The 23,686-nt window shown below is 41.1% G+C and overlaps 2 protein-coding genes across 3 annotated transcripts in view; one reads left to right on the top strand and one right to left on the bottom strand.

The window, feature by feature from the left end:
- Window positions 1-1,300: 1,300 nt before the first annotated feature.
- LOC110532421 (protein ILRUN) lies at window positions 1,301-7,917 on the bottom strand. Its single transcript, XM_036988387.1, has 6 exons — window positions 7,663-7,917; window positions 7,224-7,392; window positions 5,657-5,811; window positions 5,240-5,437; window positions 3,603-3,916; window positions 1,301-3,457 (listed from the first exon to the last, which is right to left on the bottom strand). The coding sequence occupies exons 2-6, from the start codon at window positions 7,379-7,381 to the stop codon at window positions 3,422-3,424; spliced, it is 861 nt and encodes a 286-aa protein (XP_036844282.1). The 5' UTR covers window positions 7,382-7,392; window positions 7,663-7,917; the 3' UTR covers window positions 1,301-3,421.
- Window positions 7,918-11,530: 3,613 nt separating this feature from the next.
- LOC110532419 (UHRF1-binding protein 1) overlaps window positions 11,531-23,686 on the top strand; it is a 63,163-nt gene continuing 51,007 nt past the window's right edge. Inside the window, exons 1-6 of one of the 2 annotated variants that reach the window (XM_036988368.1) lie at window positions 11,531-11,683; window positions 12,434-12,476; window positions 12,635-12,743; window positions 12,874-12,963; window positions 13,834-13,944; window positions 14,125-15,244. In XM_036988368.1, the coding sequence (XP_036844263.1) occupies window positions 15,201-15,244 (44 nt within the window). In that variant the 5' untranslated portion in view covers window positions 11,531-11,683; window positions 12,434-12,476; window positions 12,635-12,743; ... (1 more) ...; window positions 13,834-13,944; window positions 14,125-15,200. Of the gene's footprint in view, window positions 11,684-11,870; window positions 11,981-12,433; window positions 12,477-12,634; window positions 12,744-12,873; window positions 12,964-13,833; window positions 13,945-14,124; window positions 15,245-23,686 lie in introns of those variants that run through there. The other variant, XM_036988369.1, reaches the window with a different exon arrangement.

The following is a 23,686-nucleotide window of genomic DNA, read 5'->3' as shown; positions in this document are numbered from 1 at the left end:
TTTTCAAAGTCAATCCCTGGTTGCAGATGGAAGGTGCAGAAGAGTAACACTGTTACACTGACTGATTGAATCAACGTTGTTTCTACGTCATTTCAACAACAAATAAATATATGTAATGACGTTTAATCAACGTGGGAAAATGATTGGATTTGCAAAAAGTAAACAATGTCAGGGAATTTTGTCGAAATTTCACAGAAATCAAAACTAACCGTTGAACTGGGTGGGTAACCTCTTCCATCCACTCAACCCCTGATCCAACCTACTATTACATATTATCATAGTAAGTAACTCATCTGGTCTTCAAACGTATTTTCACTGTCATTATCACGCTCTGCTATAGCCTTCTCCCCTGCTGTCTCAGGTGGATGAGCTCTAAGATATTTACATAATGCTCAAGGTCGCCAACATTCAAATGAGCAGCGTTCCCTGAGGCTGTATGCTCAGCAGATAAACAGAAACTAGTGAACTGTAGCATTTTGGCAAGTTAGCCCCGCAGACCTAGTGATTGTAACCAAAAACCTCTTTAAACTGAAAAAGCACTTTGGTTGAAACACCCACCCACCCTGTCCATCAATTATGCCCTGGGGGTTTGACACAGCATACTGTATGTGGAAGCTATCACCCTTTTCTTCAGTCAGAGCTCTACACTATCCATGCCTTATACATATGCAGTTTTTACCTTACAATAATGACGTTTATATCCTGGTCTAATTGGACATGTATTGGCTATTCATAAGATTGACTTTTCAGTCAAATTTTACCATGCCAAAAACATGTAGATCAATGCTACCTGAGATTCAATCACCCACAAGGTGACTGATGGCTGGGATTAATTTATGAATGAGGCTCTGTTACATTTGGTGCAGGGAAAATAATCCATTATCGTGGAGTGGAAACCTGAACAAAAACCAGTGACCGTCGTCATAACCTGAGTTTAGGACTTTTGATTTGGACACCTTATTGACATTAGTAGAGGAAAATGTACAGTTGATGAATGCAAGTTATTCATTCTCAAGTTGCTTGGTAAATATTACAGGCATCCATTTCCACTACCTATACACAGTAAATAAAAGTATTTTTGTCCTTATACGTCTTTATGCATGATTAAAGCTAATCAGTTGAAGAAATTCATCTGGAGAGAAATGTATTACTGTAACAATACTCAAGGCAAGATAAGTTAACATTCCAGTTCTTTAAAAAAATCATAAAACTGAATATTAACTCTAAAATAAAAAAACATTTACTGAGTCTATATATCTAAAGTACGTGCAAAATAAAGACCACGGAGAAATGCCCAGCATTTTGTTTTCAGTGATAATTTAATCATACAAACGTTCGTTCAAACATACAGGAAAAATGCTTTCATATCTTTGCTGACTCTGTCTCATAAATGTTCTGCTGTAGAATTCCAAAAGTCATCCATTCACCATTCTAACCCCTGAAAACTTCACAGAAAAAAAATCTATCATACCCCCTAAAAAAAAAGCAATGAATCACTCAATATGTGACATCCGACTGTAAACAAAAAACATACGAATGTGGGGTGTGTCATAAACGGTACCCTATATAGTAAGGAAACTATAAAGGGAATAGGGGGCAATTTGAGACACAACCAAGGAGATTAATGGGCAGTGTATACCTGTTACGACGAGGAGAAACATTTGTCATTAACTTGCTTCATAAATTTGAAGAGCACATGCAATTGATCTAAGATATTACCAAATGCCTTCAGGGGAAAACTGTAACATAGCTAATCTGCCTATGACAGGAGGTGTGGTTCTGGACAATGACACTGCTGTCACATTGACAAAGTACAGTCAATCATCCCTGGGTGCAAATGAGCTTGCTGCCGTTTGTTGCCCAACTGCCCCAATGCAATGAAGTAAATAGTAAATATTTGAAAAATGTAATCTTGCAAGCCAGGTTTTCAAAGTCAATCCCTGGTTGCAGATGGAAAGATAACAAAACAGAGGAGGACCACACATGTAGCCTACCAGGCATGTAGTGTCCCAGGCATGAAACTGAAGCATAAAGACAACTGGCATCATAAGGAGCAATAGTAAAATATCTCACGTTTGGGCTGGAGGCCAAACTACTCAGTGCATAGAGATTAGCCAGTTAGTGCAAGTCATTTAAAACATTCTTTAAAATATAGTCTTTAGAGGGACTAACAAAATGAAGGCCTGTATATTTGAATAAATGGTTGGGTTTAACATTGTCTGAACAAGAGGACACTGTCATTGTAATTTCAGAATTTTCTCTCAAGAACAGATTCATTTTCCTGGGCTTTGGAATAAATAATAATGAACAAAAAGAGTTAGAAAATCTGAAAACCTTAAATGAAGCTGTGTCTTCAAGGCAAATGTATAAGATCTTTGGGCAGATAAAACAAAAATGCTTCAAAACAACATAGCTCTACATTCAGCAAATACATTCAACTCAAAATGACAAAACCAAGAAACGACACTGCTTTGCAACATGTGAACTTTTGCAATCTCACAGAACAAAATGATGAAGCCCTATTAAAACAAATTGAACCTACAGTGTGGTGATATAATCTACTTTCCAAGTATTGATCCTGACATGAGTAAATGTTAGTTAATGTTTCTTTTTTTCACCAATTGGTAAGTGGGAAACTGCAATTTTGATAAAGACCTCCCTCTAGTGGATGGATATACTGTAGCTCAACTTCAGAGTAACAGAACCAACCAACAATCAAAAGTGAAGCTGCAGCAAATGGGATTTGCAGGTGAATAAGCTGTTCTTCCTTTGTTGTTACCAGAAAAACATCCAAAACAATACATGCTTATCAGGCTGCTAAATTTGCTGAATTATTCTCCTGTCCCTAAAAAGTATACACTGTGAAATTAGGATTTTAAAAAGTATGAAAAGAAGAGAGGTTACTTTTTTTTTTTTTTAAGTCAGCTTAGGAACTAGAGGATCAGTACGCAAAATAAATGGCTTTTCCTCCCTAGTCTGTCTCTTTCAGGTTGCATAAACCAAGCAAACACACATACCCACTCACATGCACACTCCGACGCAAACACACACTGCTCCTTTCATCACTGTAGTCTCAACAGCATTCGGACATGACAACTAAATAACTCAAAATAAAGACCAGAAAAAAAAACTTGTATCTCATCTCTTTAAAAAAAGATTTGTAGCACTCATTTTTAACTTAACATTCACACATGCATTCAATGGATGTGGGATCTTGTTGGTTGAGTCGTATGCTGGGAGAACAGAGCAGCTTTGTCTTCTGGTTTCCGTTTGTGTTGCGTAAAGTGGAGGGGGAACTTTGCATAAGTGTTTGTATGAATCTCAGGATACTCTACCAGCCACAAGTAAAGCCTCCTCCCACAATAGATGTTGTGGATCCAGGAACACAGTGCTGCCTGGATGTGACGATGTTTCCCATGTTTTAAGACTGCCCAAAAGGATAGGGTTCGTGAATACCCTGTGGGTAAAAGATAAAGAAACATTTTGTGGATATAGATTTTTTTTTATAAATACAAAGTTGTGATTGTACTGATGAGCTATGGTATAATTGAACAATGAAGGGTATCCCTAAAAGGTTTGCAGTTGCTTCACATAGGCCTTACCTGACTGTAAGTCACTAGGTTGCTTTGGAGCCCGTTTGTTGCTATATTCACAGAGTTGTGTGACAGTCCATTTTGCTCTTGCTGCATTCGGTCCGGGCCACCCTCCCAGACGTCCGCGGGGTCCTTGAGGCCGCTGTCGTCACGGTGACTGTTATCGTGGGCACCGGCGTGTTTCTGTGGCGAGGCGAAGGGGTTGTAGTCTCCCTCCACGTTGCGGGCAGGCTGGGTGTTGAACTCGGCCTGGAAGGAGGACATCTGCTGCGTCACGCCAAGGAGGCCTCCCACCTCCACGCTGACGATTACCCAGATCACATCTACAGTGGGGAGAGACATTAACACTCCACATTTTTCATCGGTAGAATTGGTGCGCTGAACGTTAAAGCAGCAAAAAATAAGATTTAGATACAGCCTATATGAATTCTACCTCATTTTAAGGCACATGTTATGCCCTAGAAAGCAATATAATAACTAGAAATGTAATATAAAGACATTAGTTTATTATAAAAGCTCAAATGTTGATACAAATCCCTGTTATTATTACAAAGTCATTTGTGGAATATTAGGTTTCTGTGCCCCCAAATGTTTGGATATACTGGTAATGTTAGCTAGCTAGCCAATTAGGCAGCATGACTGAACAAAGTGTAAACAAATGGTTAACGAGCAAGTAGTTTTACAACGGTCCACAACATGGTTTATGAATGGAAAATGCATTCCAGGATAATAGGAAGATAAAAAATGTTGCGCCTGTAATATGGGTCAGATCTTTTGACCTCGGGTACGTTTGTTAAATCACTTTTGCCATCTACTCCGATTACAGAGCACTCTCGTTTAAGTGTGCCTGAGTGCAGAATAACTGATTATTTTACGAAAGCGCAACACACATTAAATATGACAGGTGTCAGTAAACGTCGGGCAAAAACGTTTTTAAATAAATTGTTGCCAGCAGCACAGTTACAGTTACTAAAGCTCTAGACAACATGAAAACAGTCTAACCAGCTCTGCTATGGCAAGTAAATTGGTCAGAGTGGGGTGATCTCTCATTTGTGTCTGGAAGTAGCTTCCAAGCTAGCCAACTTTAGCCAGTTAGATTTGGCCATTGACTGCCGTTGTGAGGTCAGAATGCTCGGATCAACCCTACTCAGAACGAAATGCTCTGAATTTACAAACAAACAATCTGAATAGACTCAACGTACGAACGGCACAGAGTGCACTCTGACACACTGGAGGCTATCAGCAAGCCGTTTTCACTGTAGTAATGTTGCAACCAGGATGCTTTTTTTCTAGGGCACTCGGAAACAACAGTACAGCGAAGCCTTATCATTATCAACAATTATTATCTGGGAGATTTTTTTCCTAGTTGCACAGTGCTCCCAAAATTGTTATCCTGGTCGCACAGCAAAATATTTTGTCACACTTCAGAGCCCTGATTAGACCTTGAATATATTCAAGTGATGTAAACGCTAACTTTGGTGAATTCAACATTAGACTGCGGTAACACTTTACATTAAAGTATACTTTATAAAGGATGTATAAAAGTTTGAAACGATAAATGAATTTACAGATTATTATAATTGTTTAAATTGTTAACAACAGTTGTGTGCTTATCATTAAGCTGGTTGCCAAATGAAGTTTCTCACCCCCATAGAAGAGTCCGGTGGCTGTGCACATCCTCCACTGGCCCTGGTACATGCCAGGGGAAAGGGAGCTGCGCATCTGTACGCTGACATCAGCCATCTCCTGGGGGTTTAATGAGCGCACCATCACCATGTTCACATGACCAAACTGGTCCCCTCCAACATACTTCAGACATACCCCAGGGGGCCAAGACTCTGCTCCTGCAAGAGACAAATAATCAAAACATGCATGATGAAATTAATAAACAATAATCTCAATTGCCAGCTCCAGTGACTATCAGTAGCTTGTTTGGGATGCTGTTTACTACTAGGATGGAACTTTAAAGCCTGAAAGCTAACAGTAAGGCCTTGTCAACACTGTTGTCAACACTGTCTATGACTGTGTGCAGCTCCTAAAGGTGTTTTTTCACTACAACCAACCTGTGTTCTGTATCCTCCACGTCTTAGTGAAGGGCGTGTCAGGGGGCACAGACTCCCCCTCCCCGATCGTCACATCCCCAACAAAAGACATGCATGGTGCGTTGATGTTGGGGCTTTCAAAGTCATAGTAGGCTCCGATGGCTGCTTGTAAGTTCCTATAAGAAACATAACAATTTAGGGAAAGGAATGGATATCAGTTAATAGAATACAACAATCCCCAGAGGTTAAAAAGAGGGGGAAACTAGAAGCAAAAATCAATATAATATTTTTACCAAAAGGCCTGCTTATTGAACTGGCCAAAAACAGAGTGCATGGAGAAAATGTATGGATGACCTATTATGGCCTATTATGGAATAAATTGGTTTAAGTCAAGTCAGTATGTCAAATATGAATCTCAGCAGTGAAACTTGTATTGCCTCTTGGATCCCTCCCGTGACACACGGACATAATGACAGGGTGCCAAGCCTACTTAAGCCACCACCCCTAAAGGCCTTTACTAACAAGCTGGTCAACAGGAATTAAACCAAACATTATAAATATTTCTGAAATTCTGACATAAGAGGGTTTTCAAACATTCCTTCCTCATACAATTTGGCCAGATGTCCGAGTGGACATTGACCTTTTGAATTATGCATGTTTGTCAGAGCAACACTACAGAAATCTGAATGTGCAGCAACAAACCTACTGTCATAATATAGCTGCGTGTGCAGCAGTTCTAATTTTAGACAGCTCATTCTGGAAGTGCAATTACTAACTAATTATATTAAAAAACGAATTGTGACACGTTTCCACTGCAGAACACAGTTGTGTGGGGGTAAAGCTTCCACCAGTAACATTGTTGCACATGAAACTTGATTTGCACCAAGTTGTTACATAACACAGGCTGCAGCATGTTCCCTGATCTAAAGGAGGGTCTTGGAACCTTGTCGTGAGGCAGGCCTTGCTATCAGAGACCCTTGGAATGTCCCTACTCCATTGAAGTTTACATTTACAATTGTTAAGGGTAGTGTTTAGAGTAGGTACGTCCCAAATATCCCGTATAGCACTAGCGATCTTGTAATGACTGGGCACTTTCATGTGGTAAGAAATTCATAGCTGAAAAAGAAAAGCAGAATGGACAAACGAACCTCGTTGGTTGAAGCCTTCTGTTGCAGTTAGCTAGCTATGATTACTAGCTAATTATACTAGGCTCAGTTAATTCAAGACCCTCTCCAGACATTAGAATTAGTCTGACCATAACACAACTGAACATTGGACAATAAAGATATGTAATTTACACGTTCCCCTGTATAAAATGATAGAAAATAGACCCAGATCTGTCAATGATTTTTCAACCAAGGAAGGACTATCCTGGCTGTAGCTAATTAGCTAGCATGCAATCCAAATGTCAACCCAGTTTAATTACATTTTCCAATTAAGAATATACACGACAATATAGTTTTGTCTCGTTGAATTGTAAATAAAAAAAGAAAGTCACAAATAAACCGTGTTGGCTGACTATCCGTCATGCAACTAACAAAATCCTAGTATTAGCAATCACAGAGAGGCCACAATTACCCGAACTCACCAATTGGTCATGTCCAAGAAGAAGGCGCATCCAGCGGGGTTCAGTTGAAACCCAAGCATTCTCTGAAACTCGGCTATGAGTATGTCCTTATCGGTAGTGCCCATGCAGCTAAATTTTTGCATTAACTCCGGGTCCAGGTCCAAATCCATGCCCTCCATCGTGGATTTCCCTGGACAGAGACAGGGTTCCTTTCCTAATTTAGTCCGAGGCCTCAACCTGTCATAACAAACTCAACAACAACCCAAATGCGCATGTCATTGACAATTATGTTACGACGTCAACCCATGGCCTGTTCAAGATGGTCGATGTTGCAAGATAATCTCCAACAAAAACATCTGAGTAGGTCTCAGACTGTCCGCTATTTATTTTAGTACACATAATATATGATTTAATCTGTACATCGCTTTAATATCAAACAACATGTGGTGAACACATACACCTTGTATTTTGTAATCGAATCCACGCAGCGCCTAGCTCAGGCCGACCTTCTTGAACTAGGCCACAGTTGGCGTTCATAAATCCACCATGGAGTGCGCTCTGGGCCGTTCGGAAATTTAGAGCGTTGTCAGATTGTTTGTTCGTAAATTCAGATCGTTTCGCTCTCAGGGCGAGCGTTCTGACCTCACAAAGCAGTCAAGCACCCAAGCTATCTAGTTTGCGAGATACAATACTTTCTAACACGTGGGTGCGTTCGTAAATTCACTCTGGCTATTTATTCCGATTTCAAATCTGAGTGTGCTAGAGCGCAGAATAATTGATGAATTTACGACCATGCAACACCCGTTGAATATGACCGGTGTCAGTAAACAACGGCAAAAAAAGTAATTCAACTGTTCAACTATTGTCTTTCACCCATTAAGTCAACTACTCACCACATTTTAAGCACTGCAGTGCAAGCTAGCTGTAGTTTATGCTTTCAGTACTAGATTAATTATCTGATCCTTTGATTGGGTGGACAACATGTCAGTTCACGCTGCAAGAGCTCTGATCAAATCAAATGTATTTATTTATAAAGCCCTTCTTACATCAGCTGATATATCGAAGTACTGTACAGAAACCCAGCCTAAAACCCCAAACAGCAAGCAATGCAGGTGTAGAAGCATGGTGGTTAGGAAAAACTCCCCAGAAAGGCCAAAACCTAGGAAGAAACCTAGAGAAGAACCAGGCTATGAGGGGTGGCCAGTCGTCTTCTGGCTGTGCCGGGTGGAGATTATAACAGAACATGGCCAAGATGTTCAAATGTTCATAAATGACCAGCATGGTCAAATAATAATAATCACAGTAGTTGTCGAGGGTGCAACAAGTCAGCACCTCAGCAGTAAATGTCATTTGGCTTTTCATAGGCAATCATTGAGAGTATCTCTACCACTCCTGCTGTCTCTAGAGAGTTGAAAACAGCAGGTCTGGGACAGGTACCACTTCCGGTGAACAGGTCAGGGTTCCATTGCCGCAGGCAGAACAGTTGAAACTGAAGCAGCAGCACAGCCAGGTGGACTTGGGACAGCAATGTGTCATCAGGCCATGTAGCCCTGAGGCATGGTCATAGGGCTCAGGTCCTCTGAGAGAGAGAGAGAAAGAAAGAGAGAAAGAGAGAATTAGAGAGAGCATACATAAATTGACACCGGATAAGACAGGAGAAATACTCCAGATATAACAGACTGACCCTAGCCCCCGACACATAAACTACTGCAGCATAAATACTAGAGGCTGAGACAGGAGGGGTCAGGAGACACAGTGGCCCCATCCGATGATACCCCCGGACAGGGCCAAACAGGCAGGATATAACCCCACCCACTTTGCCAAAGCACAGCCCCCACACCACAAGAAGGATATCTTCAACCACCAATTTACCATCCTGAGACAAGGCCGAGTATAGCCCACAAAGATCTCCGCCACGGCACAACCCAAGGGGGGGCACCAACCCAGACAGGAAGACCACGTCAGCGACTCAACCCACTCAAGTAACGCACCCCTCCTAGGGACGGCATGGAAGAGCACCAGTAAGCCAGTGACTCAGCCCCTGTAATAGGGTTAGAGGCAGAGAATCCCAGTGGAGAGAGGGGAACTGGCCAGGCAGAGACAGCAAGGGTGGTTCATTGCTCCAGAGGCTTTCCTTTCACCTTTACACTCCTGGGCCAGACTACACTCAATCATATGACCCACTGAAGAGATGAGTCTTCAGTAAAGACTTAAAGGTTGAGACCGAGTCTGCGTCTCTCGCATGGGTAGGCAGACCATTCCATAAAAATTGAGCTCCATTGGAGAAAGCCCTGCCACCAGCTGTTTGCTTAGAAATTCTAGGGACAATTAGGAGGCCTGCGTCTTGTGACCGTAGCGTACGTGTCGGTATGTACGGCAGGACCAAATTTGGAAAGATAGGTAGGAGCAAGCCAATGTAATGCTTTGTAGGTTAGCAGTAAAACCTTGAAATCAGCCCGTGCCTTAACAGGAAGCCGTGTAGGAAGGCTAGCACTGGAGTAATATGATCAAATTGTTTGGTTCTAGTCAATATTCTAGCAGCCGTGTTTAGCACTAACTGCAGTTTATTTAGTGCTTTATCCGGGTAGCCGGAAAGTATAGCATTGCAGTAGACTAACCTAGAAGTGACAAAAGCATGGATTAATTTTTCGTCATAATTTTTGGACAGAAAGTATCTGATTTTTGCAATGTTACGTAGATCGAAAAAAGCTGTCCTTGCAACAGTCTTGATATGTTCGTCAAAAGAGAGATCAGAGTCCAGAGTAACGCCGAGGTCCTTCAGTTTTATTTGAGACGACAGGACAACCATCAAGATTAATTGTCAGATTCAACAGAAGATCTCTTTGTTTCTTGGGACCTAGAACAAGCATCTCTGTTTTTTCCGAGTTTAAAAGTAGAACATTTGCAGCCATCCACTTCCTTCTGTCTGAAACACAGGCTTCCAGGGAGGACAATTTTGGGGCTTCACCATGTTTCATTGAAATGTACAGCTGTGTGTCATCCGCATGGCAGTGAAAGTGAACATTATGTTTCCGAATAACATCACCAAGAGGTAAAATATATAGGGACAACAATAGTGGTCCTAAAACGGAACCTTGAGGAACACCAAAATGTACAGTTGATTTATCAGAGGACAAACCATCCACAGAGACAAACTGATAATCAATTTGTCAGAGCTAATGGTGGGAGGCTTCGGTGTCTCAGACCCCGTAACGGGAGGAGTAGAGTCCAGAGAAGGCTCGGCCTCTGATTCTGACTCGCTGCTTAATGGGGAGAAACGGTTGAAAGTTTCTGTTGGCTGAATGAGCGATACAGGTGGAGAATTTCTACAGCATTTCCTTCCAGTTGTCCGGCTGCGGGAACTGTGTGAGGGGATTTATACTACTATCTGTACTTACTGGTGGCACAGACGGTGTTTCATACTTTCCTACACTTAAATTACCCTTGCCTAACGATTGCGTCTGAAGCTGGGCTTGTAGCACAGCTATACTCGCTGGAAAGCGATCGTTCTCCTGTATATTATGAGTACAGCGACTGCATTAGAAGGCATCATGTTAATGTTACTACTTAGCTTCGGCTGGTGGAGGTCCTGACGAACCACGTCCAGATACTGTGTCCGGAGTGAAAAAGTTGAATGAAAAACGTTGAGCGAGGGAAAACAAGTCTCCAATTCAAACCACAGGTTTTCAATCTGCAAAGGTAGGACAGAAGCCAGCTGTCCTCTAGCTACACTATGACACTACCATACAGAGTGATGTTAAGGCTACTGTAGACCTTCATTGCAAAACAGTGTGTTTAACATTTTTTGGGGGTGATGTGAATATATTTAGTAAAGGTTTATTTTCATGAAATTCACTGAGGAGGACAGTATTCCCCTTCCTCCTCTGAGAGCCTGCAATGGTCCCCATTTAGACTTGGTCATTGTACTTGCCCTATCAGAGCTGGTTATACGGTTTTCATGTTGTCTTGAGGGTTAATGACTAACTGTGTAACTGGCACCAATTTATTTCTTTTTTTTTTTGCTGATGTTTACTGACACGTGTCATAACAACCGGATTCAAGGTCGTTCGTAAATACATAAATAATTTTGCACCCTCACACCAGTCCTCTGAAATCGGGAAGATTGCCAGAGCGAATTTACGAACGCACCCGCGTATATTGTAGATGTGCTAAAATTATTAGATTTCAGGATTTTTTGCACTGGAAAGGGAATTATTAGAAATACACACAGCCTTCACAAGATAATTCCAAATGGCCAATACAGTAATGAATAAAACATGATTCAGTCAGTGCCCTGCTGGTATAGTTTGTATTATTTGCAACACCTGTAGTGGGGGGTGGTGGCGCTGCAGTTATTATGAGGACTCATTATGGCGCACCTCTTTCCTTGAAAAGAGTCGTCGTTTAGTTAGGCTTCCGGTAAAGGGACGTTTTTAACATATATCTCAGTGCTTGTTAGCAAGGCTGCTCAAAATGCCGAAGTAAGTATTTATATTTTGTCTCCCTGTAGAGTATTTATTCTCTTTTGAAGGTATTTGACCTTAATGAAGACTGAACATGTAGATCTAATTTAACGACTCGAAGTTATAGTAGATTATTAAACCGGCCTCAGACATTTCAGCTACCTTTTGTTAGGGTCGTCACTAGTTACCACAGCCTCAAAGTCATAAACCCCGCCTATTTCTACAATTTCACGTTTTCAAATTGTCACGTGCAGAATTACGGTGAAATGTGTTTTTTCGAGCTCTAAACCCAACAATTCTGTAACCAATAACAATGTAATACTACACATATGTAGATAAAAAATCGTGAAATAAGAACTCGAGAAAGTATTTATACTATTATATACAGGGTCAGACTTACCATATTTACAATGTTCAGGGATACAGGAGTGATCTCTTCTTACAATTTGATCTTAAACACATCCATAACTACACTGCTAACCTTATGCCTAACCTTAAGACTAAAAATAATGTTTTTGTTTTTCACGATTTGACCATCTAGACAATTTTTGACTTTGGCTGTGTTATCTCTGTTGGCTGGGAAGGAAGTGTTAACCATCAGCAATAGCATCATTCATATCTTGTCTGTTTTGTTCCCAGTGATTGAGTTCTATTATGGGGAGCTAATACATTTATTCTGACTTTTCTGCCCAGCTGCATATGTTTTTATACTGTCTGGTTCTGCCTACGCAAATTGATCTACCATTCAATATGTCTGTTTATCATCAGGTTTTATTGTGATTACTGTGATACCTACCTTACTCATGACTCGGTAAGTCTGCATAACAATGCTAGTGGAAGTGTTTCCTGATTGCATGTGGTTGATTCTGTCATTAAGCTGAATGTGATGAGTATTTTTTTTATTCTCTTCTATCGCTCTTATGTGTAAGGAATGTTGGTCAACATTGATGAATGTTCTGTGTTTGGCAGCCCTCTGTGAGGAAAACACACTGCAGTGGCCGCAAACACAAAGAAAATGTAAAAGACTACTACCAGAAATGGATGGAAGAACAAGCGCAAAGCCTCATTGACAAAACAAGTGAGTAACACACAAAAAAAGACTGACCTGTCTTTTACCTTGACGTGTTAAGTCAATACCGTCCTAGTTGAACGGGGGCCTGAAGGTTAATATGTCAGGAGCTCTAACTTTGTCATTGTGTTTCTCTTAGCCGCTGCCTTCCAACAAGGGAAGATGCCCCCAACACCATTCCCAGGAGCCCCACCTCCAGGGGGTGCCATGATCCCTCCACCAAACCTCAGTAAGTGCATTAGCGTTCATGTATACTGAACAAAAATATAAACGCAAGATGTAAAGTGTTGGTTTCATGGGCTGAAATAAAAGATCCCAGAAATATTCTGCATGCACAAAAAGCTCTGAAATTGTGCACATTTGTTTACATCCCTGTTAATAAGCATTTCTCCTTTGCCAAGCTAACCCATCCACCTGACAGGTGTGGCATATCAGGAGGCTGATTAAACAGCATGGTCATTACACAGGTGCACCTTGTGCTGGGGACAATAAAAGGCCTCTCTAAAATGTCCTGTTTTGTCATACAACACAATGCTACAATGTCTCAAGTTGAGGGAGCATGCAATTGGTATGCTCACTCCAAGAATGTCTACCAGAGCTGTTGCCAGAGAATTTAATATTAATTTCTCTACCATAAGTTGCCTCCGCCGTTTCAGAGAATTTGGCAGTATGTCCAACCGGCCTTGCAACCACAGACCACGTGTAACCACGCTAACCCAGCACCTCCACAGCTGGCTTCTTCACCTGTGGAATTGTCTGAAGGGGGTGCTGTGGATTATTTCTGTCTGTAATGAAGCCCTTTTCATGGGTGAAAACTAATTTTGATTGGCAGGGCCTGGCTACAGAATGGGGGAGCCAAATTTATTTCAATTGACTGATTTCTTTATGGACTGTAACTCAGTAAAATCTCTGAAATTGTTGTATGTTGCACATTTTTGTTCAGTGCACATTTGTTAGGATGCAAAGATCGCATCCAAGAGCAACCAGAAGTATTTTCTTGGAAAGCAAATCTTACAGCCAATTTACTTTATATAAGAATATTTTGCTGCTAATGGTCTGAGTTTCCTGGTGGTTATTGTTGTTAATGTGTCACCAATAGATGGCCCCCCACGTCCAGGGATGCTACCAACACCCCAGATGGGTGGTCCTCCAATGATGCCCATGATGGGTGGAATGGGACCACCTCCACCTGGAATGATGGGTGGTCCAGGTAGGATAACCTCAACTCTTATTTTTGTGGTATACATACTCTTCACTTGTTTGAGTCTACGTATGCTTCAGTTTGCCAATATTGTTGAGGAAACATACCACTATCTAAAACTAAATACTATAATCTGAACAAATAAATGATTGAAACTACCTGTAAATGCTTTCTTTCCTACATTCTCAGGTATGCGACCTCCAATGGGTGGCCGAATGCAGATGATGCCTGGACATCACATGATGCGACCTCCCGGTCACCCAATGATGATGCGGCCAATGATGGCACGGCCAGACCGATAAACTCTCCCGACTCCCTCAAACACACCATGGGTTTGTTCCATATGATCAGTAAATCTTATTTTCTCACTTATAAAATCGGTTTGATTAGGGAAATCGATTGTTGAATAAGGTGGTCTCAAATATAAAATGTTTGTCTCTGACAAGTGCCACAGTTGCTCACATGTAGCTAGTTCATCGTATAATCATTGGTAACTTTGCATCAGCCTTCTAAGTAGATTTTAAGGTGAGGAGCATTACTGATCCTGTGGAACAAACCTTTTGGCAAATCCCTCCACTCTACAACTGTTTCTTGGACTTCACTTTACATAATACTGTGTTGGTTATCTTGCCTTTGCTGTACCATCCATTTTCCCTGGATGGATTTCATTTTTATTATTCTATAGATTTTATAATGTTCCCTCTGCTTATTCCCATTTCCCTACTCATTGTTATTTTGGTGTCTTGGCAAGTGCCAAAGACAAAACGGGAAGTTATGAAAATGTTGTTGAATGTGTTTTATCATTCACCTAGAGGTGTATTATAAGGTCTCCCATTTTATTTTGTTGGCAGTACCAGTCAGATGAGTCAGCAGCAGTTTCTTTTTTACAATTTTATGAGCCGTTACTATTGGCTTTGAATTTGTTGTATTACGGTCTATTAAACGAAAAGCAAAGTTCTCTGTGGTCGTTAATGTTTTAATCTCTGAACAACACCGTTGTCATTTTTTTTATACCTAGCTCTTCTTTATAAATTCAGCAGGGGGCGCCAGAATGTAATATTTGTGACCTAGGCACCTAAACCCAAGGCAGCATGTTTTTGCTCGCTATGTCTTATGGGAAAAATACTTTTTGACAAATGACTGTGCAATCGTAATGAATGAGAGAAGGCAGCCAGCTGGGCATTTCACTGAAGATAAGAGGGCGTGGAATGTGAAGAGATACAAATAAACAATTTAGCTAGCGATCTTATTCTCCCAATACCGCTATGGCAGGAATAATAAAAAAACAAATATTGAAACATTTGTCCAGGTAAGAAAGATTGCTTGCTAGCTCGGCTAACGTTAACCATCTTTGCTTTGACTGGCTAGCTACGTGGACTAACTAGGTATGTCAACCAGAGACGGCCAAAAACTATTCATTATTTGTAACAGCCCACGGTGTATTTTGTGCTTTATACGTCTGCTGGCAAACTCGCTAGCTAGTAGTGCAAGTCAGATTGATGCATGCCAACAGACGTTTTAGCTATTGGAAGAAGAGAAACGAGAGATTCTTAATGTCAGTTACCTTGCATAATTAATTAATATTGCTGACTGTAAAGAAATGAAACCAGTATTGATAATGGCACAATTTCTCCGGAGTATGACTAAATAAGAGTATGAATGGAACCCATGTTATTTTTACCTTCAAGTTCTCTGCTTGGAACATAACACTGTCAGTTAATTAATAGACGCTGCTTTTATGTAGACTTTTCAGGACCTGACAGCAGTACAGGTACAATCTAAGCTCCTGAACGGGGTTTAAACAATTGTCAAACCTCTGACATCCTTGCTAAGCAATTGAATAAGTGGAAATACTCCTTTAGAGAGAAATTAAGCTCAGGTGATTTCAGGACTATTACTACACTAATATTCCTTGTTTGAGTCAGAAAATAGTATCGGAATCAGACTGGGTCCTTGTAGTTGGTCACACCACACTGGGTGCTTGTGAGGACACATGCCGACTGGGTGTCATTCCAAGTTGGTGCTGAATGGCTGCCAGCCCTTCATCCAGTGTAATTTGTCATCACTTATTACAGTGGTTAGACTAACTTGTGGCAAATTTGCGGCGACCTGTGAACTTCTGGCTAACAATTCTGGGAAAATTGTGGCGAACATACTGTTTGCTGCAAACCCAGTCCGAATGTGGAAAATAGATTAGTTGTTTGGTTACTGTGTGTTTATAATTGAAATGTATCTACACAGGGGTGCAACTTTGGTTTTAGAAGTGTGGAGGGACAATTATTATAATACCGTTTTTTAAATCCAGCCTAGCCGACCGCTTGGAGGCGTCTGCATGGTCCTAAAGCACACAGTCCCTCGTTTTGTATCACTTTCCAATGATAAAACTGGGGGGGGGGACACGTCCCCAGTGAAAGTTGTGCCCCTGTATCTATATAAACCAAATCACAACTTTAAATGAACTTGCTTCTCACAGAGAACTAAATATACTAAACAATATGTATTCAATGTCTTAACAGAACTAAATCCAATACCGCTTGAAATCAGAATGCTAATGAAGAAAAGAGCAGACTGGATATTTCCCAAATAAATTGTTTATTTAATATTTGTATGTAGCTACAACATTTACATGAGAGATGTGGCTGACCGCCTCGATTTGGTCTTATGTAGCAAAATTTGAAATTGTTTTTTACATTGGATGAAGGTAGAGACAGAGCTAGAAAATTGTATATCATACACTGCAGTTGAGGAACAATGGGAAAGTAATTATGCTTTGAAAGTTGATAAACTTGAAACCCCACTTTTGAGAAAGTGGCCCTTGAATGTTTTGGTACACCTACTGGAGAGCTCTTTGTCTACACCCATTCAGCATCGTTCACACCCTCTTAAGCCTTAATCCCACCTAGGGTTGCACATTTTGGGGAATATTCAGAGGTGAAAACTTTATTTTGGAATTAATAGGAATATATGGGAATTTACAGGAAATATATGCGCTGACAAAGATGGCCGCCTCGCTTCGCATTCCTAGGAAACTATGCAGTATTTCGTTTTTTATGTGTTATTTCTTACATTGTTACCCCAGGTAATCTTAGGTTTTATTACATACAGTTGGGAGGAACTATTGGATATAAGAGCAACGTCAACTCACCAACATTACGAACAGGAATACGACTTTCCCAAAGCGGACCCTCTGTTTTGCCCACCACCCAGGACAATGGATCAGATCCCAGCCGGTGACCCAAAACAACGACGCCGTAGAAGGGGCAGACGGAGTGGTCTTCTGGTCAGGCTCAGTAGACGGGCACATCGCACAACGCTCCCGAGCATACTACATACCAATGTCCAGTCTCTTGACAACAAGGTTAGCCATCCAGAGAGACATCAGAGACTGTAACGTTCTTTGTTTCACGGAAACATGGCTCACTTGAGACACGCTATCGGAGTCGGTACAGCCAGCTGGTTTCTTCACGCATCGCGCCGACAGAAACAAGCATCTTTCTGGTAAGAAGAAGGGTAGGGGGTGTATGCCTTATGATTAACGAGATGTGGTGTGATCATAACAACATACAGGAACTCAAGTCCTTCTGTTCACCTGACTTAGAATTCCTCACAATCAAATGCCGACCGCTTTATCTACCTTGAGAATTCTCTTCGATTATAATCACAGCCACATATATCCCCCCCAAGCAGAAACATCGATGGCCCTGAACGAACTTAATTTGACTTTATGTAAACTGAAAACCACATATCCTGAGGCTGCATTTATTGTAGCTGGGGATTTTAACAAGGCTAATCTGAAAACAAGGCTCCCTAAATTCTATCAGCATATCGATTGTGCAACCAGGGCTGGCAAAACCCTAGATCATTGTTATTCTAACTTCCGCTACGCATATAAGGCCGTCCCCCGCCCTCCTTTCGGGAAAAGCTGACCACGACTCCATTTTGTTGCTCCCTGCCTATAGACAGAAACTAAAACAGGAAGCTCCCGCGCTCAGGTCTGTTAAACGCTGGTCCGACCAATCGGATTCCACGCTTCAAGATTGCTTCAATCACGTGGACTGGGATATGTTCTGCATTGCGGCGAACAACAACATTGATGTATACGCTGATTTGGTGAGCGGGTTTATTAGCAAGTGCATCGGCGACGTCAGGAAACAGCAGAGGGAGCACCCCCCTATCCACATTGACGGGACAGTAGCAGAGAGGGTAGAAAGTTTCAAGTTCATCACCGTACACATCACGGACAAACTGAAATCTTCCACCCACACAGACAGTGTGGTGAAGAAGGCGCAGCAGCGCCTCTTCAACCTCAGGAGGCTGAAGAAATTTGTCTTGTTACCAAAAACACTCATAAACCTTGACAGATGCACAATTGAGAGCATCCTGTCTGGCTGTATCACTGCCTGGTACGGCAACTGCTCCGCCCATAACCATAAGGCTTTCCAGAGGGTAGTGAGGTCTGCACAACGCATCACCGGGGGCAAACTACCTGCCCTCCAGGACACCTACACCACCCGATGTCACAGGAAGGCCGAAAAGATCATCAAGGACAACAACCACCCGAGCCATTACCTGTTCATCCCGCTATCATCCATAAGGCAAGGTCAGTACAGGTGCATCAAAGCAGGGGTCCGAGAGACTGAAAAACAGCTTCTATCTCAAGGCCATCAGACTGTTAAACAGCCACCACTAACATTGAGTGGCTGCTGCCAACATACTGACTCAACTCCATCCACTTTAATAATGGAAAAATTGGATGTAATAAATGTATCACTAGCCACTTTAAACAATGCCACTTCATATAATGTTTACATACCCTACATTACTCATCTCATATGTATATACTGTACTCTATACCATCTACTGCATCTTGCCTATGCCGTTCTATACCATCACTCATTCATATATTTTTTTCATGTACATATTCTTATTCATTCCTTTACACCTGTGTGTATAAGGTCGTTGTTGTGAAATTGTTAGGTTAGATTACTCGTTGGATATTACTGCATTGTCGGAACTAGAAGCACAAGCATTTCACTACACTCGTATTAACATCTGCAAACCATGTGTATGTGACAAATAAAATTTGATTTGATTTTGATTAATATTAATACCATTTAAATGTAGATGTTTTTTGCATTGGATATATTTACCATATCATATGGAGACAGAAACATAAACCTTTATCATAAGTAGACAAAATTGCAAAGGGTTAAATCCTTCCAATAAAAAAAACATTTAGTTCCGAATTGAACTTTAAATAAATGAGTTGACTCATCACATGGGATGATTTTACTAAACAACAAAAGAAAGGGAATATTGAATGATCCCCAATGATCCATCGCATCTCCCAAAAACGTTTTCAATATACATCTGTAAAATGATAGTTGAGAAACTAAAGCTTTGGTTGTCTTCCTCTCAGGCTTCCATGTCTTCTCCCTGGACCTCTTCAATGTTCACCTCTTGAACATGAGGCCTCATCTTCACTGTCACTTTCCAACCTTGTTGAGGATGTTTCGTTGTCAGCCTCAAATTTGCCCGGATGGCCACCAATTTCTCAACTCTTGTATTGGTCAGCTTGTTATGTGCTTTGGTGTGTGTGTTCCCAAACAAGGACCAGTTCCAATCTGAGGCGGCTGATGTTGGCGGGATTTGGAGGATGATGGAGGCAACAGGGGAAAGAGCCACAGAACCACAAAGTCCCTTCCACCAGGTGGCTGATGAGATATGTTGGCACGACTGCCATATTACATCTCCATCCCAAAGCCCTTGCTTGGAAGTGTACTTCACCAGACTACCAAGAACCTTGCCCTCATCCAGGCCAAGGTGGCGAGACACGGTAGTGATGACGCCATAGGCCTTGTTGATCTTTGCACCAGACAGGATGCTCTTGCCAGCAAACTTGGGGTCCAACATGTACGTTGTGGCGTGTATGGGCTTCAAGCAGAAGTCTTCACGCGTTTTGATGTATTTCAGAACTTTCCTCTGCTTGGAACAACAGTAATGTGGGCAGGGCAGTATGGATTTCTTCTCTTACATCTGCAAGCAGTCTGAACATCAGACAGGATGGCATTGTCTCCCTCAATCCGTGCGTGCAATGGCTACTGCTATAGGTTTCAGGAGTTTCAGGCTGCTTACCACTCTCTCCCAAAATACATAATCGAGGAGGATCCTGGACTGTGATATGGCCATTTCTTGGAGAGACTCCTTCCCCTCCAGGAGACTGTCAAACATGATGACAACACCACCCCAAATGGGTGTTGCTGGGCAGCTTCAATGTGGTGCTCTTATTCTTCTCACTTTGCTTGGTGAGGTAGATTGCTGCCATAACTTGATGACCCTTCACATACCTAACCATTTCCTTGGCTCGCTTGTAGAGACAGTTAAAACCTCTTTGGATAGGGGGCAGTATTTTCACGTATGGATGAAAAGCGTGCCCAAAGTAAACTGCCTGCTACTCAGGCCCAGAAGCTAGGATATGCATATAATTGGTAGATTTGGATAGAAAACACTCTAAAGTTTCTAAAACTGTTCAAATAATGTCTGTGAGTATAACATAACTTATTGGGCAGGCAAAACCCAAGGACATACCATCCAGGATTTTTTTTTTGTTGAGTTCACTGTGTTTTCTATTGGTTTTCTATGGGTAACTAGATGTATGAGGCCTGGTTGCAGTTCCTCTGGCTTCCACTAGATTTCAACAGTCTTTCGAAATTGGTTGATGTTTTTCCTTTGAGAAATTAAGAAGTACGACTATTCAGAATAAGTGTCAAGCCAAGTGGACTCTTTTGTTTGGGGCGCGTGACCTGGAGCTCGCTCCACTTTGATTTTTTCCACTATTGAACACAGTATATTCTGTCTTAAATTTGATCGATTAGTTACTTGTTGTTTGAAATGTTTGGACCAAGTTAACAGGTAACTTATTAGATAATTTGTAGTCATGTTGGGCGAGTTGGAACCGGTGTTTTTCTGAATCAAACGCGCCAAATAAATTGACATTTTGGGGATATAAAAAAAATGAGTTTATCGAACAAAAGGACCATTTGTGATGTTTCTGGGACATATTGGAGTGCCAACAGAAGAAGATCTTCAAAGGTAAAGCATGAATTATATCGTTATTTCTGACTTTCGTGTCGCACCTGCTTGGTTGAAATATGATTTTCATGTGTTTGTATGGTGGGGTGCTGTCCTCAGATAATCGCATGGTTTGCTTTCGCCGTAAAGCCTTTTTGAAATCTGACACGGTAGCTGGATTAACACCAAGTTAAGCTTTATTTCCGTGGATTGCACTTGTGATTTTATTTAAGTTAATATTTCTAATAATTTAATTTGAATTTCGCGCACTGCAATTTCAGCGGATGTTGTCGAAACGTTCCACTAGCCGTAACAGGTTAACAAAAAAGTAATGTACGCTACCGGTCAAAAGTTTTAGAACACCTACTCATTCAAGGGTTTCTTTATTTTTACTATTTTCTACATTGTATAAAATAGTGAAGACATAAACTATGAAATAACACATATTGAATTATGTAGTATAAAAAAGTGTTAAACAAATCAAAATATTGTAAATTTGAGTTTATTCAAGTAGCTAATATTTGCCTTGATGACAGCTTTGCACACTCTTGGCATTCTCTCAACCAGCTTCACAAAAATCACCTGGAATGCATTTCAATTAACAGGTGTGCCTTGTTAAAAGTTAATTTGTGGAATTTCTTTCCTTAATGTGTTTCAGCCAATCAGTTGTGTTGTGACAAGTTGGGGGGGTATACAGAAGATAGACCTAGTTGGTTAAAGATCAAGTCCATATTATGGCAAGAACAGCTCGAATAAGCAAAGAGAAACAACAGTCCATCATCACTTTAAGACATGAAGGTCAGTCAATACGGAACATTAAGAACTTTGAAAGTTTCTTCAAGTGCATTTGCAAAAACCATTAAAGCGCTATGATAAAACTGGCTCTCACGAGGACTGCAACAGGATTGGAAGACCCATAGTTATCTCTGCTGCAGAGGATACGTTCATTAGAGTTACCAGCCTCAGAAATTGTAGCCCAAATAAATGCTTCACAGAGTTCAAGTAACAGACACATCTCAACATCAACTGTTCAGAGGAGACTGTGTGAATCAGGCCTTCATGGTCAAATTGCTTCAAAGAAACCACTACTAAAGGACCTCAATAAGAAGAGACATGCTTAGGTCAAAGTTACACGAGCAATGGGTATTAGACTGGTGGAAATTTGTCCTTTGGTCTGGAGTCCAAATTTGAGATTTTTGGTTCCAACCTCTGTGTCTTTGTGAGACGCGGTGTGGGTGAACAGATGATCTCCGCATGTGTATTTCCCACCTTAAAGCACGAAGGAGGTCGTCTGATGGTGTGGAGGTACTTTGCTGGTGACACTGATTTATTTTGAATTCAATGAACACTTACCCAGCATGGTTACCATAACATTCTGTGGTGATACACCATCCCATCTGGTTTGCGCTTAGTGGGGCTATCATTTGTTTTTCAATAAGACAATGACCCAACACACCTCCAGGCTGTGTAAGGGCTATTTTACCAAGAAGGAGAGCGATGGAGTGCTGCATCAGATGACCTGACCTCCACAATCCCCCTACCTCAACCAAATTGAGAAGGTTATGGATAAGTCGGACCACAGAGTGAAGGAAAATCAGCCAACAAGTGCTCAGCATATGTGGGAACTCCAATAGTGTTGGGAAAGCATTCCAGGTGAAATTACTACATAATTCCATATGTGTTATTTCATAGTGTTGATGTCTTCACTATTATTCTACAATGTAGAAAATAGTAAAAATAAAGAAAAAACTTTGAATGAGTTTGTGTTCTAAAACTTTTGACCGGTAGTATATGTCATATAAAATATATTCACCCCACCCAGTATTGTAATCAAAACTTACCAGAAAGCATGTAGTCCTTGGCTCAGACAGTGTAGTAGTGTGGGCTCAATAGCATCTCATTAGTGTGCAAGATCTTGAGGATCAGTTGTACATGTGATGGAAGAATGCACTGTGCATGCAGAGGGTTGCAATTCCATTGAATTGGGGATAGTATAACCAAAATATGCCACAAGAAATAGAATTGCCTTATGCGTATCCCACAAAAAAGGTTCACTGTTATAACGTTTTTTGATGAATTTAAGCAAAATTCCCCAAATTCCCAAGCTTAACTTCCCATGGAAAAATTCATTTTGCAACCCTAGTCCCACCCATCTCTTTAAGGAATCACATGTGAGGCCATGTGGTAAAATCTAAGTTTGTCACATGCACAAATAAATAGAAGGTGTAAACGGTACAGTGATAGTACTTGCATAGTGGCAATATCCAAAAATAGAAAGTGTCCAGATAAAAATCATTTTTATCGTTATTAGATTACGCTTACCTGACACAATTGTCTAAATTGATGGGTCATGTGCAGGAAATGCTATAACCACCCCTCGCCCACATCTAGCTAAGTGAATGGGGCACTATTGTCTAGACATGTACACATGTTCATGAAATACAATAGAATCGAGGGCCGTAATCACCTCCAGACACACCTGCTAATTTGATGGGTCATGTAATAATCCAGCCAAAGTGGAGTCTTTTGTTTAGACATGTAGCTAGCTAGCTAGGTAGGTAGGTAGCTAAACAATGAACCGATGTAACCCCAACTCGTACTACTACCAATACAAACATTGCCAGTTGTAGTATGAATTTGCAGGTTGCTAAAGCTAACAAAATAGGTTCAATGTTAACTA

Source organism: Oncorhynchus mykiss, chromosome 9, assembly GCF_013265735.2.
Source record: "Oncorhynchus mykiss isolate Arlee chromosome 9, USDA_OmykA_1.1, whole genome shotgun sequence".
Lineage (NCBI taxonomy): Eukaryota > Metazoa > Chordata > Actinopteri > Salmoniformes > Salmonidae > Oncorhynchus > Oncorhynchus mykiss.
The sequence above is the reverse complement of the archived record's forward strand: the minus strand, read 5'-3'. Positions and strand labels throughout refer to the sequence as shown.